Raw genomic sequence first — 14,290 nt, forward strand, 5'->3', positions numbered from 1 at the left:
AGTAGCTGTTGTCACACGCACCGCTGAGCAGATGGGTTTCCGAGTGTGGGCTGAGACTGAAGAAAATCCCCCAGCCCTCAACTCACCACCCCCACTTCTAGGCTCTGCCCTTTCCTTTCCTTTCCCTTCCCCAAGAAACACTGACCTGCCACCGAGCCCCCCCCCCCCCACCACCACGTGCCACCTGGTTGACAAGCTCCCTCCCTCCCTGGCATGTTAGATGGCAGGATGGCCTGGAAGCCGGTGGAGCGGCGGCTCTGTAAGCTGGCCGTAGCGCATCGCAAAGTGATTTAGTCACTTCTCCCCAGCAGTCTGTCAGCACGATGTGCCTTGCTTCGCCTGGTTGCATATTAAATCATTAGGTAATAAAGTGTTAGAGCATGCAAACTGACAGGGTCTTTGCACTATCGTTTTCCTGAGACTCTGCGTTTTGCCACAGGGAAGCAGCAGACAAATTGAAATGAAGTTTGACTCGCGTTAATGCTTTGCGAAAAAGCCATCCAGCCAGTTAAAAAGGTATTATCTTCAGGAGGTGACCGGGCCATGTTGCTTTGCTTTTGCATTATTTATTTTTTTATTTTTTTGCATCACAAACACGGCTCTGCGAAGCTTCCAAAAGACGATGCTGTTTGTCAGTGCGCTGTAACCCATAGGCCGAGGAGAATGCAATACATCCTGTCTCTGTGCTCTAAAGCCAACTGGATCAACTGAGACGTGTGAACGCTTTCAGTGACAAATTGTTACAGAAGAACGTGTCCTAGTTCTGTGGTACTGAGCTAAATGTGCTTGAGACCTTGACATTGTTTTTTGGTATTATTAGAATAGCTTTTTTTTCTGGAAACTTTCAGTGAATCAGCGACTCGACAGATCTGTAGGGATTAGACGAGATACAAAAACAACGAAGGAAGAAATGAGGTCCGATTCTATCATTATTATTATTATGTTTTTTTATTGTTTTTCTTCTTCATCTGTGAAAGTAAGATTCACCTTTCGGAAAGATCCTGTTCGCGAGACTAATAGCATCATTGAAACCCGTAACAAATAAACAAACAACAACAGCCCACCTGCTCTCTGAACAAACTGGCACGCTGGCAGTGTACTGTGGCTGGCACTGGAGGGGAACGCACAGAGGCCAGAAGATAGATGTCTGTGAAGAAGTTGCTTTTACAAACACCCAGACTATACTGGCAGCAGAGCGTTATGCTGTGGAGAATGTACACATTTCATTGTACGGTGCCTTTTTGTGTGTGATACCTAAACTAAATGTGTTTCACTGCAGTGAAGTGCTGCGACTGGTCTGTACCACTGCCCTATGTGATGCCAACACAACAGCCCAACTCCACGTGTCTTTTCAGGAAGTGATTGCTACTGCTGGTGCTAAGGGGTGTTCAAGTAAATCTCCTACTAATACAGAGTAAAACAAATAAAAACTATATAAGATTAAAGGAGTGAAAGGAAAAATTAAAAAAGCAGGGGAGGACGAACGTCTTTAGAGACATCACTCGCTCACTCTCGTGCTCTCTCACACCCCTCCCCCTCCCCGGGACACACACAGCTTCACAAGGACCCCCAGGAACCCCCCAGAGTCAAGGGAAATCGTTTGCCTACCATGTTCCAGATAAGAGGGCGTACCTTCAGAGGGATCGAGCCTCCGAGCCCTCCGCCCATGCTTGGAGTTGTTGTGCACGAACATGTTGTCGGATACGGCGAGGACATGCCCATCCACATTGACAGTCGTGGAGACCACAACCTGCGGACACAGATACGACAGCGGCATCGGACACCCGTGAGTGTTTCTGGTTCTTTTTTTGTTTTTGAAAGCATCAGACATGAAATCAGCTGACCACATCCAAACCTGACCAACATTTAAAAAAGATGAAATCAGAATTACTGCAAATGGTTAATATGCACAGAATAGCATATTTTTCAATATACAACTTTGTTTTACCATTAATGGCACACACTTAACTTAAACACACACAATTTTCAGATGACCCTGTTCATGCCCTTAGAGGTAAAAGCAAGTGAAATAGCATGACCTTCAAGGTGACGGGCAGCTGCCAGCAATAACATTTTGTAAACGGCAAGGGGAAAAAAACAGGTAAATAAAAGCACAAATAAATACATTTTGCACTGGTTTGTATATTCATTCATGTTATGAGGCCTTGAATAGACTTAATAAACATCAGTGTCCTTTGAAAGAAAAGTTCATTATGGGTAATGACTTCGGCAACAACCTCCATAGGATCTCGCCACTCCAGGGAGTAGGATGTTGGGGGGGAGAGTTCTGAGGCCTTTACAAAACACTCTCACCTCCGGTCCCGACGCCTGCCCGAGACACAGAGGGGATAGAAACGTTTTAATCCACAAAGTCACGTTCTTTCACACGACCTCTGATAAACAAATATCACCGGCGTTTCTTAATTGCCGTTGTGCTTTCCCAACTGCTCGCTCGTGCACGCGCTGACAGCCCGAGCGCCGATCCACCAACTCCAGTTTAATCCACCTATTATGTCGACTAATTAACTCTGTTCGTCTATTCCCTGTGTCATTATCAGGCCTCGTCAGCTCCACTAGTGCTGCTGCGCAGAGGGCTTCTGGCCCCCATGATTGATCGCCAATAGATTGACATGCAGATTAATTTAATTAAAAATCGCCTCACTTGAGCAGGGAAAGACAATAGCGGGAAGCTAATAGATTTGCTCTTGTAATAACGCGAGCCCCGAGCCCTGTTTCAGAAGGGTTTGGACTTATTTTGCTGAATTCCCCTGCCGATTGGAAAGGCTCTTATTTAAATTGCTCTAAAGCTTCGAGAGCTTTCTGCCTCTGAAGAGAGGAAGTGCTTGACAAGACTTGGCAAACACTGGTCCCGCTCTCTGAGGGATATATATACGCATCTTTTTTTCCCTTTCTTTTTTCATTCTGATTTTGAAGGCCGCATGAATGAGGGCAGTATTAAGGCTTTCGGAATTTCTCATTCGTGAATCTCCTTATTTCTCCCGCACTTGTCATGTCACTGAGGGTACTGGTGTCGGACCGGGCTGGCGGCCTGGCTTTTGCGTGCTCTGCAGAGCTGTGCACCCTGTTTGCCTGTCTGCAGGCTGTCCCCATTTGGGAACCGCCTGCCTGTGAGATCTTTCTGTGGGACTCAGATACACTACAGAAAGTACTGGTTCGACAGACAAAAAAGGGAAAGGCATCTATTAGAGAGGGCAAATGCTGAAGTCCTTCTGAATGGGGCATCCTGTGGTGTCCGTCCCGCAGTGCCGCTGGCAGACTGGTGCAGGAAGATGCTTCTCTGCTGTCTACTGACCCACCGATCCAGTTCATCCCAGTTGGTCCGGTCTGGCTGGTCAGTAAGTCCATGCATGCTGTCGGTGCACTGAAGACCAGCATATGACAACGCATAGTGTACTGGCTGGCAGTCCTGCTATTCTTAACAAATTCCAGCCTCCACATAATGCATGACATCTGGCACCATGTTGTGGAAGGAGGATTGCCCCGTGACTATAATTATATTAATATAATGCATAAGTATTTCAATGCATAAGTGAGCAGGTCGGATTGGACACTTAAGTTTTCAATCCTGTTTGAATTATCGTGTGAAAGTTTTGTTTGTGTTTTCTTTTAAAATGGTGAAATTAATATTTTCAGTATTTTCAAAACAAAATAAAACAAAACTGTACATTTCTTTTAACCATTCCTTCTGGTGCATTTTAAAATGTACATCTGGTTGTGCTATGAGTGTTGTGTGAATAATAGTACACTACCGTGTTTGCACATTGACTGTTATAATCCCATGATTTACAGTACATATGAAATTATCTGTAATTAATTTTCATACGCGCTATTACCAAAGTGAGTCCTGCCAATTTAAGCCATCAATTAATTTTACTTTTAACTAGCCCGATAAGCATGTGCCTGTTTAAACGTTTTAACCCCACAATTAAAATGAACCACCAGAGTCACACAGAGGTCATCCTCTCTGTGACACGCAGTGTACTCACCAGACGTAAGTACCTTTTCAAACACAACACACAATCCTTACTCGCGTATTGTGAAAATGCTACCATAATTAAAATGATAAAAACAACTTCAAAAAAGAATAAAAACGACAGCTCTCCACATCCGAGTGTGGGACACGATTGTGTGAAGTTGAATAGCTGTTGTACAATAGCCAAAGAATATGGAATGGCACGAAATCAAAGGAGTTATTAAGCTTGAGTGGCTTTTAAAGGGAAACCAGTAAATACACACACAACTCTTTCTTTGTGGTTTATTGGATTTGGTGCGGTCTTGTCCCCCCAAAAAAAGGGGGAAAAAAAGCACTCTGTAAATCTGTGTGCTGACTAATTCCTACATATGTGATCGTTTCCTGCTTGTTTCTGGTCACCGTCTCACTCGTTCAAAAATTATTTTGATTTCCCTAAAGAATATTGTAGTTTTCCTTTATTTAACGGTCATGCTTTATTTAATTTATTTAATAACAATTATAAAATAATGCCACTGGATTCCATTGCAGGATCCGGAGTACAAACAATCCACGGCAGCCCCTCAGGCCCCGGGGCCACTGAGCTCAGTGAGGTGCCTCATCTGGGCAGAGGGGAAGGAAAACATTATTTAAACTGGATCTGCGATGTGCAGACAGGACGGGCCAATTAAGATAAACCGGTGTGAGGAGGAAGGCGAGTGGAGATGGCACCGCCTTCGTACATCTAACCAGCAGGCTCGCTGGAGAACTGCGGGCATGGCAGCACTCACACACACACACACACACACACACACTCACACGCACACACACACACACACACTCACACACATATTAACACCAGGGAGCTCCTGCTGCTCTAAAATACAGAAACAAACAAACAAACAAACAAATAAATAACAAAATGATTGGTTCTGTTCCTGCAACGCAGACGCTCTCTGTTGTCTCCTACGCTGCGGACCACACTCTTGTTTCTTGTTCAGCTGTTGTATAGTATGAAGTTTTTGATGTTCTTGCTGTGGTTTTAAACAGTTCGTTTACAAGTGTGCACTGGAGCTGCTGAGCGAATAGTATTGTGTACTGCATTCTCTGTGCTTCGAATTAACTACATCGATAATACCGGAGACGAAGAAGAAGTAGAAGTAGATGCGAATTTAAAACGAAACAGGTTGTCAAGGGATTGTAATGAAAGAAAAAAGAAAAAGAAAAAGACAAGGAGAGGTCTTCGAGTCACGTCTTATTAGTGAAACACTTGTGCATTCTTCCTTCAGCAAGGTGAGGGCTTAAGATCTTGTCTTCGCCGTCAGCTGCGAGGTCAGGGAGGCAACAGTTTATTTATATTAGCGCTGGCATTGCTACTCGTATTCCTGGGGCTGGGTACTGACAACTTGTTTGCTTCTTGTTTTGAATGTAAAGGTGCTACTAATTGACACAGCCTTTTGTAATTACGCAGCGTCTGGTTACGGGCAGGGTGCCCTCCTAGCCTGGCGTGGCGTGGCCTGGTACGACAGGACGTCTTTAGGAGGACCAACTGATCGGTAACCTCTCCCTTGCCCCCGGTCCGTCACACACACCGGATGCTGACGGCTGCAGGGAGATAGCGGCGCGGGAATGGATTACCATATGAGAATCAGGGGCCAGCGCCGGCGAGTATAAATTAGGCATGTCAGTGTACTATCAGGGAACAGAGGAACGGCCGAGACCTCGCCGTGTCCGCCTGTCAGGGAAGCGTAAGGCCGTCTTGTTAAGAGAAAGGGGGGAGAAAGCTAAGAAAAGGAAGGAAGCTCTATACTGTGTGAACACAGCTCCTTTGTGTTCTGTGTGTCAGGGGCTGCATGTATGTTCAGGTCTGATTGTGTGCATTGTAGCGCTGAAGGTGACTACAATCAGAGCTGGGAACCGAACCCTGATCACCCCCGGGGGGCCTACCTGCTCTGTCAACCCACCTGTGGATGTTTAACAGGTGCTTTAAAAATAGTTGGCTTTAAATTCATTCTTTTTCCATACAACCCGCCGAGATCCTTGAAGAAATATAATAGTAATAATATATAAATATAATGTAAAAAATAAGCTTACCTGGAACCTACGCATGTCCCGAGGATTCCCCGCATTCTTCAGACAGTTCTGATTGCATTTCAGGAAGAACTTCAGAAAGAACCTGAAACGACATGAAACAAGGGACCTGTCAGGGATACAGTAGGGAGCTCTGGAATAGGCCGGATAATAGCAGGGGTCCTGGTAAGCAAGACAGCCTGGAGAACACCTCAGTGACACTTTCTATAATTTAAATTCCTTCGGTTTACTATGCAGCTTGAAACAGCTCAGCTCAGCTTTGCTTTGCATAAACACACTCAGGTAAACTCACAATACACCACAGCATACTCCTAAAAACCTCTGGGCAGGCAGCTCCCTGGGCCTTGGGGGGTTTTTGCTCCGACTCTTTATAAATGAACTCACACACATTGAGCTATTCCTCTCGTGCACAAAGATGATGCTACAGGGTGGACCATAAGAGTCCAAGCAGAAGTTAGGGGGAGAGGTCTAAGCATGGGTCAGCATCCCCTTTCCCCGGGGGGTCCACCAAAGAGAGTACTGGGTGAGACGAGAAGACCGAGCTAGGATGGAGCCTCTGCTCACAGTCTCCTTCCGCCGGGCTGTCTAATGCGCCAACCTGAGACAGGGCTGGAGGGGCTCCCGCCAAAGGGCACAGTGTGCAGTGATTAGCCGCCTGCTGACAGTGTGGCAGGGTGGCGCCTGTCAGCGCCTCGTCAGTCAGCGGGCGACGTGTGAAGGGCACGGACACTGGATCCCACCCCCCGCCCCCCCTGCGACCTGCCCTGAACATCAGGAATGTTGGCAAAATCCAGACGCCATCCAGACCCCCAACAACTCCGCCCCCACATCTCCCTTGCCCCCCTCGCCTCAAGCCCCCCCCCCCTTCTTCCCCTTTCCCCGGCAACCGGTCTCTTGCTGAAATAAAGAGCTGGACCATCTGTCAGGAGGCAAAGACGGCCCTGTCAGCTCACGATGGCAGCCACAGCAGCGCCTTATGAGGCAATGTCTCTCAGAACGGGCTGGCCGCTGGGGAACAAGTAGCCTGCATATCTCCTGAGGCCACTGTACTACACACACACACACACGCACAAACACACAAACACATCAAGTGGGCAGAGGAATTTTTGTGTGTTTGCATTTCCTTCGTTTTCATTTTTTTTTTTTTTTCGGAGCTCAGGAGGCAACCACCACCTGGTGTCCTCAGCACCCCCTCCCTCTAAGGGAATCGTTTTTGTAATGCGTGCTGTGCTGCACATGCCATAAGAAGTCTAATAAGCCGCCGCACGCCAGGCCTCATACAGGAAAGACAGGCCGCGATGTGGAAATATGCAGGCGTGAGAGCAGGGGATTTTTTCACAGGCCCAACAAAAAATCATATGACTCGATCTTCCGTATCAAATTTCGCCAGCCTAATTAAGACAGAATAAGACTGGACAGGTCAGGTTTTAGAGATGCAGGGGCTTCGATTTTTAAAACAGATGCATGCAACAAAATCCCACATTGACTGGGTCGCCACATTCTTTTTTCCTCTACAAATAATATATATAAATATGTGTGTGCGTGTGTGTGTGCACGCATGTACTAGTATAGTATATATATATATATATAAAGCACGTAAATTTCACTTCCCCTTCATGGGCACTCGGTGTACAGGTGGAGGAGGAGAGGGGAAGGAGAAGAAAGGCCTTTACTCGTCTAGTGTTTCACTGGAAGGAATTTTTGACCCCAAAAGTCCAAATCTGGTTTAAATATATAAGCTCAGAACATAGGCCGTCCTATATGGCCCATCAATCAGTCTACAGTGCATTATTGAGGCTCTTAAGTAAACAGCATTAAACTCTCCCAATATGGTATTTCTGTGCTGCTGCCCGCGGTTTACTTAAGCAATAAAACTAGGGAGCGAGGGAGCGACTCCTGAATAATCTGATAAAGCCAAGACCTTCAGTTCACTTCTTAATGGACTCCTGAGCAGACAGCATGGGGGTGGGTGGGCAGTGGGTGGGGGAGTGGGGTGCTTGTCCACTGTGGCCAGGGCACAGTAGCTCTCTTCTTTAACTGTGACTGGCACCTCCAGGCTCTCCGCACCTTGTCACGTGTGCAGTATACGCAGTGCCTACACTAGCATTAACGTCAGGGCAGAGAGCAATGCAGAACCTTTTCACTATTGGCATCTCCATAAATAGGGGTTATGTTTGTATGTAGGCTATGTATGTATGTGTGTGCGTATTTATTTGTTTTCAGACTTCTTAACATTTCAAAAACACATCTCAAGCCCATATAGTCCTCACTTGTTGGCATTCAAAACCCAAATCATGCCTCACTGTTTATTTCAGTCAGATTTGAAGAGGTAGTTTCTCAATCTCATGTTCAAAGCAAGGGTCATACATTTGTTACCGTTTTGTGTTGTTTTTCTTTCAACCAAAGACATACAATTCTAAATGTTGTTACTTTTTATTTTCATCTATTTTGTCCCTGTTTACTGCGTAGCATCCTGGATGTTAAGCTTATTGTAGTCCATATTAAATACATAATTCTTCACATTTAGTAATAACTCATCTTCACTGAGGCAGTTTGCTTATGGATATTGCAGCAACAGCAGGTTAAAATAAAGGTTCAGTTTCCAAAACTGCACTTAAAGAAAAATCCTACTGTGACATTTTGAACTGAGAGAAGTGGTCCCTCCAAGGAGACCACAGTTATTATGAGGAAACACCTTTCAGAGACCTTTTACTACTGCGTTCTTTTGCACAAATTACACACAAAATAAACAAATGAACTGAAGAAGCCATAAAGCACCATATCTTTCTCCTTGTTTGAAACTTTAAAAAGCAATCCTGCAAACCCCCTTCCAGAGACCCCTATATGCTCCTTATTTTCCAACATTAATTAGCATGACCACACTGTTCATGTCTTTTTTCTTTTCTATATCTTTTTCTTTCTTTTTTCGTTCTCCTAAAGGACAGTAGGCCACTGCCAGACCTCAGCCTCCCCTCAGCTCACTGTCGGAAACTCGCCGGCAATTACAAAGAAGAGGTGCGGAGGTCAGCTGTGTGGCCACTAATGTGACAGGCCTCATTAGAATCCTGGATTCCCTTATCACAATAGAACAGAGGAAAGTCACTTAATTAACAGAACTTTTCTTCATTTACCCACGTAAAGTGCTAATATCCCGTCACCCTGCCTCTCTTTAATTACTTTCAATTGAGACATCCTGTTTTCCCCCTGACCTAGCAAGGCCTAGTTTAGAGGAAAACGTTCAGCCTGGAGAAACCCTTTCAATAAAGTATTTTTTTTTCTCTCTCCCTTTAACCTCTTTTATCTTTCTGAGCGTTCTTTCAGAGTGAAATCCCCTCGTTTCTCCTCGCAAAATCTATCAGACTTCAGAACTATGTTTGAAGCGCAGCATAAAGTTTCAAAGCAAAACAAAGCTATAAACTGCACCGGAGAAAGGCTAGGTGTTCACTGCTCTATATTTACAAGGACACGTCTCCCAAGGAGCAGCATCTGCAGCAGCCCAGCTACATCCACGATGCTAAATATAAAATGTCATCTTAATTTTAGTTCAGCGTCGGTTTTGCTGAGATGTTCGGCGCAGGGACCTGGTTCTGGAAGGACCTGTCTGCATCACTCATTAGACACAGCAGGCTCAGATGCCGACACACCTGCAGTTGGGGCCCATAACCCAGTACAACACCTCCTCCAGAACCAGCTGCAAAAGAGACTCGGACACTCCTGAATGTCCTGCTCTCGACTCTGGTCCCTCTCCTTGTTTTTGTTGGACAGAGACACTCCCTGTGCCCCCCGCACTCCCCTGCGCACCAAGCTCCTTGCTCCCAAAAAAATAAGGAGATTAGCTGATCGTTATCGGCGGCGGAAAGTGAAACTCGGTGGCACATGTCCTGTGACCTGGTGTGTTTCGCAGGATGCTTTTCCATTAACACTCGTGCAAGTGCCACGGTCCTCTACTTCTGAAGTTTCTGCTCTCGTGATCAAGAGGTGACAGATAAATGTGTTACGCTGTTCCCTCAGAGAAGACATTAACTTAATAAAAGCATGTATTCATTTATTTATTTATTTGTGTTCATAAAGGTCACTACCTGTTGTTTCAAGCCCACAGCGGTGCACCAACATGTATATTCGAATACCACTTCTATTGCAGATAATAATAATAAGAAACAAAGAATGTCATGCATGCCTATAACACTTTGTGGGAAAAAAATAAGGTGCTTCAACAGTTTACTGGTTTGGAGTAGCCTAAGTGTGTATCATGAATACATTACACGGTGTCTGCAGACTTCAAATATCAACTCACGGTATAACAACCTATACAAAGTGCATTTCTCTTACCCATGGGCACCCACTGTTGATTTCAGTGGGGTGCAGTGTTCACACTTCAATTTTCATAGCGTTTTATTGCTTCTTCCCCTCTCTCTCCCACTCTTTCCTTTCCTACCCTACTGCATTCTTTCACTCCCACCCCCCCCAGCTCTCTCCCTCAGCTGTCCCTCGGTGTCAGTAACACAGTGAGTGTGACACATTCCTCCTAACACTTGGCTTAACCCGTGGGATGACACCCAGTTTCACTTTCAGCCCGGCTAAATCCTCAATGAGAAGTGCTGCAGCAATGCTTGATTTACAGCAGGGCCTGTAAATCTCTCCCACACAGACACACACACACACACACAGGTGACAAGAGCAGCCACTTCACTGGTACTTCTGAGAGGAGAGCGCACACAGTGGCAACCGTGCCTAACGCAGGGGGCATGAACTTGCACGCTTGTTTTAATGATGAGATATGTAAAACCCGCAGCTCAGAGCCCTGCCGGATAAAAATGAGCAGCCTAATTTTTCACATCGCACACACACACCAAATGCAAGCACTCCCATAGCTGGTAGCTGGGCTCAATACTTGATATGGTGGGACCTGGTGTGTGGTCCTTGTGTGAATGTATTTATCAGGCTTTACAACGCCTAAAGCTTTCAAAGGATGAAAAATAAAGCCAGTTTTTCTTTTGTGCTCTTGAAGAAAGCACACTTTTAAGCCTTCCCAAATGGGATCAACAAGACATAGATCAAAGTCTCCATGTTGAATAACCAGCCTCTGGACATCCTCATCTCTGTACAACTAGGTCTACAACTGTCTGCCTGATCCTGCACAGTGTGAAGAGTTCAACAGTCAAGCTTGGCCCCCTGTGGCACGCTGTGGCTGCCAAGCCAAATGTTACCTTGCTTGCCATTTGAATCAAGAACCATTTCATTGGTTGGTTTATTGGTTTTTACAGGTGGTATATAATTAATCACTATTCCAGTGTGTGTGAGGTGGACAAAGCCGAACAAAACAAACCCAAACCCAAACCTGAATGTATCTTTCAAAATGAACAAACACATGAATTAATCAAGCAGTCAATCAATCAATCAATAAACTTTAGGAATGAGAATTGTGCAGTTTTGGGTTGTGTAGTTTTGTCACTGACAGTGGCACGACGGTCTGACAAGTCTCATTATTCCAGTGAAGAGCTCTCTGGCGAGTAACTGCAGCTGTGTGATTGGCTTTTAAAGGTGTAATATATATTAAAGTAAGCTGTATCCCTTCAGCAGGTCCACAGGATTGATTGGATGGCCCTGCCGTGCATTTTTGAGGGTCCTCCAATTAAAAGAGAAAAAGGTAATTATTATTGTTAGTGGGTGGAGTAGAGGGCTTCCCTTGTTTTCAATTTTGTCTACCGGAATCTTTTTCACAGCCTCCATGAAGAGTTTAATATCATAACTGAGGCCCCGACCTTCAATTGAGGGGGTCGCGTCAGATGAACTGAGTGGATTATGAGGTGGTCGTAGAAAACTAATCATTAATAAAAATAAAACAATTAAATAAGATTTTAGCTCTTTTGAGGGGGGGGGAGGGGAAGAGAAAAATCTGAGAGAAGAAGAGACGGCAAGAATGTGGGAGAGAGAGGGAGAGAAAAGAAAAGAAAAATAAAATCAAGCCAACTAACAGGGACATATGACAGCTCCACTGAACACTGAACATCCCATTCCTCCTTCTCTCTCGCATCCTTTTCCTTTTTGGTTGAAATGATTAATCCGTTCCAATTACAGCTGCAGCCCTGCTAATAGAGAGTAATGGGCAGGAGGCTGACTGCTCCCTCTCTACACCGTGGCTCTCTGGTCCTCTTTCCGCAGACGCTGCCTCCCTCCCTCCCGGCTCCGCCAAGGGCCAGCCGCCCCCGGGGCCCGGCTCCCCCTCTCTCCCATCGTCACTTCTAATAAGTCACTCAAGGCAGCTAAATTAATGAAACATGGCGGTATTTGATGAGTGTCGCTTCGGTGCCATTAACAAACGGTGTGGCCATGGCCAGGGGGGATCAATGTGTAGAGGAGAGGAGAGCTCACACAGGACACACACACAAGAGCAGGTGGTCCTCTCTCTGTCTTTCTCTGTTTCTCTCGCTCTCTTCATTGTCTTTTTTTTTTGTTTGATTTGCCCTTTCTTACACAGGTATGTCACCCTTCCTTCTTGCTCTGTGACGTCTCCTGCACCCCCCCCCACACACCACCTGTTGTCGTATGGATTTACCATCTCTTTACCATTTACAATCAGTTGCACCATGAACAAAAAATGCTCATGGCTAGAAGTTGGCCTAGCCCTGCAGATGGAGCTGGCTCTTTGGGTTCCTTCAATAAATGCCTCTGTGTGATTCTGAGACCGATTAGCCACTAGCAAACAAATAGAGATGGTGCTTTTAGGTGTTTTGCTCTTACATAACTTGCACCACCAATTCTGCGCACTGTGCAAGCATGCCATGCACATACACACAGCCATACTACTATAATAAAAAAACACACACATACACTCACTTTACTCCATACTATTTACAGAATTGCTAAACAAAGACAGCGTGAGACACAGGGGGGGGATAGAGAGGGAGAGAAAACAGAATAAGAGAAATAGGCTTAGTCGCAATTCTCCAGAGATCCACCGCGGCGTTCTGTCGCTATCAAAAGGAAGAGTGAAGTCACAGGAAGTTCACTGCTTCTCCCTGTGACTCCGCACGCCTCTCCCGGGCCCTGTGGACACCCGAGGGTGCAATCACCACTGGGAACCCCGCCGACTAGCACCACCACCAGAGCCTCTTCCGGAGAAGCACAGAGAGCTCCTGGAGCAGACCCCACGATACGCAAGAGCCATCAATGCAAAGGAATACTACGACAGCAGAAACAGAAGCAGTAGTAGTAGTATAAATGGTAGCGGAAGTATAGTTAGTAGTAGTTGTAGTAGCTACTGTAGTAGTAGTAGTAGTAGTAGTAGTAGTAGTAGTAGTAGTAGCAGCAACAGCATTAGGAACAGTGGCATTGTAACTGAATTGTGACTGCTGCATCTAATGCACTCATTGTTTAAAAAATATGTATAAATAGATACAAATAATTGTATATATATATATATATTAGCAGTCAACAAAACCAATCAGTACCGTCAGCCCTGAGGTGGCTATAGAGAGGGCTGGGGCTGTGCTGGGGGCTGGGGCTGACGTAGGAGCTGCGGTCAGCTGTGCTCGGGGGGTTAATGTAATCCTGAGACACGTTGACCTTTCACCTCTCTGTCTGGAGTTCACATCTGGCGAGATCCAATAACTCCCTGGCAGCGCACACACCGCACAGATTACCGACTGAACCGATCCATGCTGTCTCTGTTTGCAAAGAGTGCAAATAATAACAGAACACTGTGCAGTCATTCACATACTACTGCTTTGTTGTTGTTTTGCACTTGAATCAACTGGGATGTTCCCGCGTGTCTCGGGAGAGTGCTCATTTACATATGGCATGAGAAATGAGCTTAGTGACTCTCTATGAAGCCCTGACAAACTGAACACATTCTAGGATGCTTTAAGTCTGAATATCTACAGCTAAAAATGTAAGAGGTCAACATGGACCACATCACATGGCTGTTTGAAAATATAAATAAAATAATTATTATAATTATAATAAAAGGTGAAATTCCTTTTTGTATTTTGTAAATGGCATAGGCCAATGTCACAGGTTCGCACAGAGCTGTGCAACCGAAACCTGCACAGTCAGTTAATTAAGCCGAGGAACATGGCAAAGTGCTGTTTGTTCAAAGATGAAGAAGGCCTTAAATATCCCAGGCCAGCATGGCTGTGTTTGCGGGGAAGTACAAAGGCCTAACAGCTCCTCATCAATTAGCATATTATAAATAGGGAAATGATAGACTCAGTGCATTGGACATTGTGA

The 14,290-nt window shown here is 45.4% G+C and overlaps 1 protein-coding gene across 4 annotated transcripts in view; it reads right to left on the minus strand.

The window, feature by feature from the left end:
* Positions 1–14,290, minus strand: part of ebf1a (EBF transcription factor 1a) — a 177,546-nt gene that overhangs the window by 59,925 nt on the left and 103,331 nt on the right. For 2 of the 4 annotated variants that reach the window (XM_066717064.1, XM_066717062.1), the window contains exons 7-8: positions 6,065–6,146; positions 1,633–1,750 (exon numbers count right to left, since the gene is read on the minus strand). In XM_066717064.1, the coding sequence (XP_066573161.1) occupies positions 1,633–1,750; positions 6,065–6,146 (200 nt within the window). Of the gene's footprint in view, positions 1–1,608; positions 1,751–6,064; positions 6,147–14,290 lie in introns of all 4 variants that reach the window. The other 2 variants (XM_066717063.1, XM_066717061.1) reach the window with 1 other exon arrangement.

The sequence above is a fragment of the Amia ocellicauda genome, chromosome 11 (assembly GCF_036373705.1).
Source record: "Amia ocellicauda isolate fAmiCal2 chromosome 11, fAmiCal2.hap1, whole genome shotgun sequence".
Lineage (NCBI taxonomy): Eukaryota > Metazoa > Chordata > Actinopteri > Amiiformes > Amiidae > Amia > Amia ocellicauda.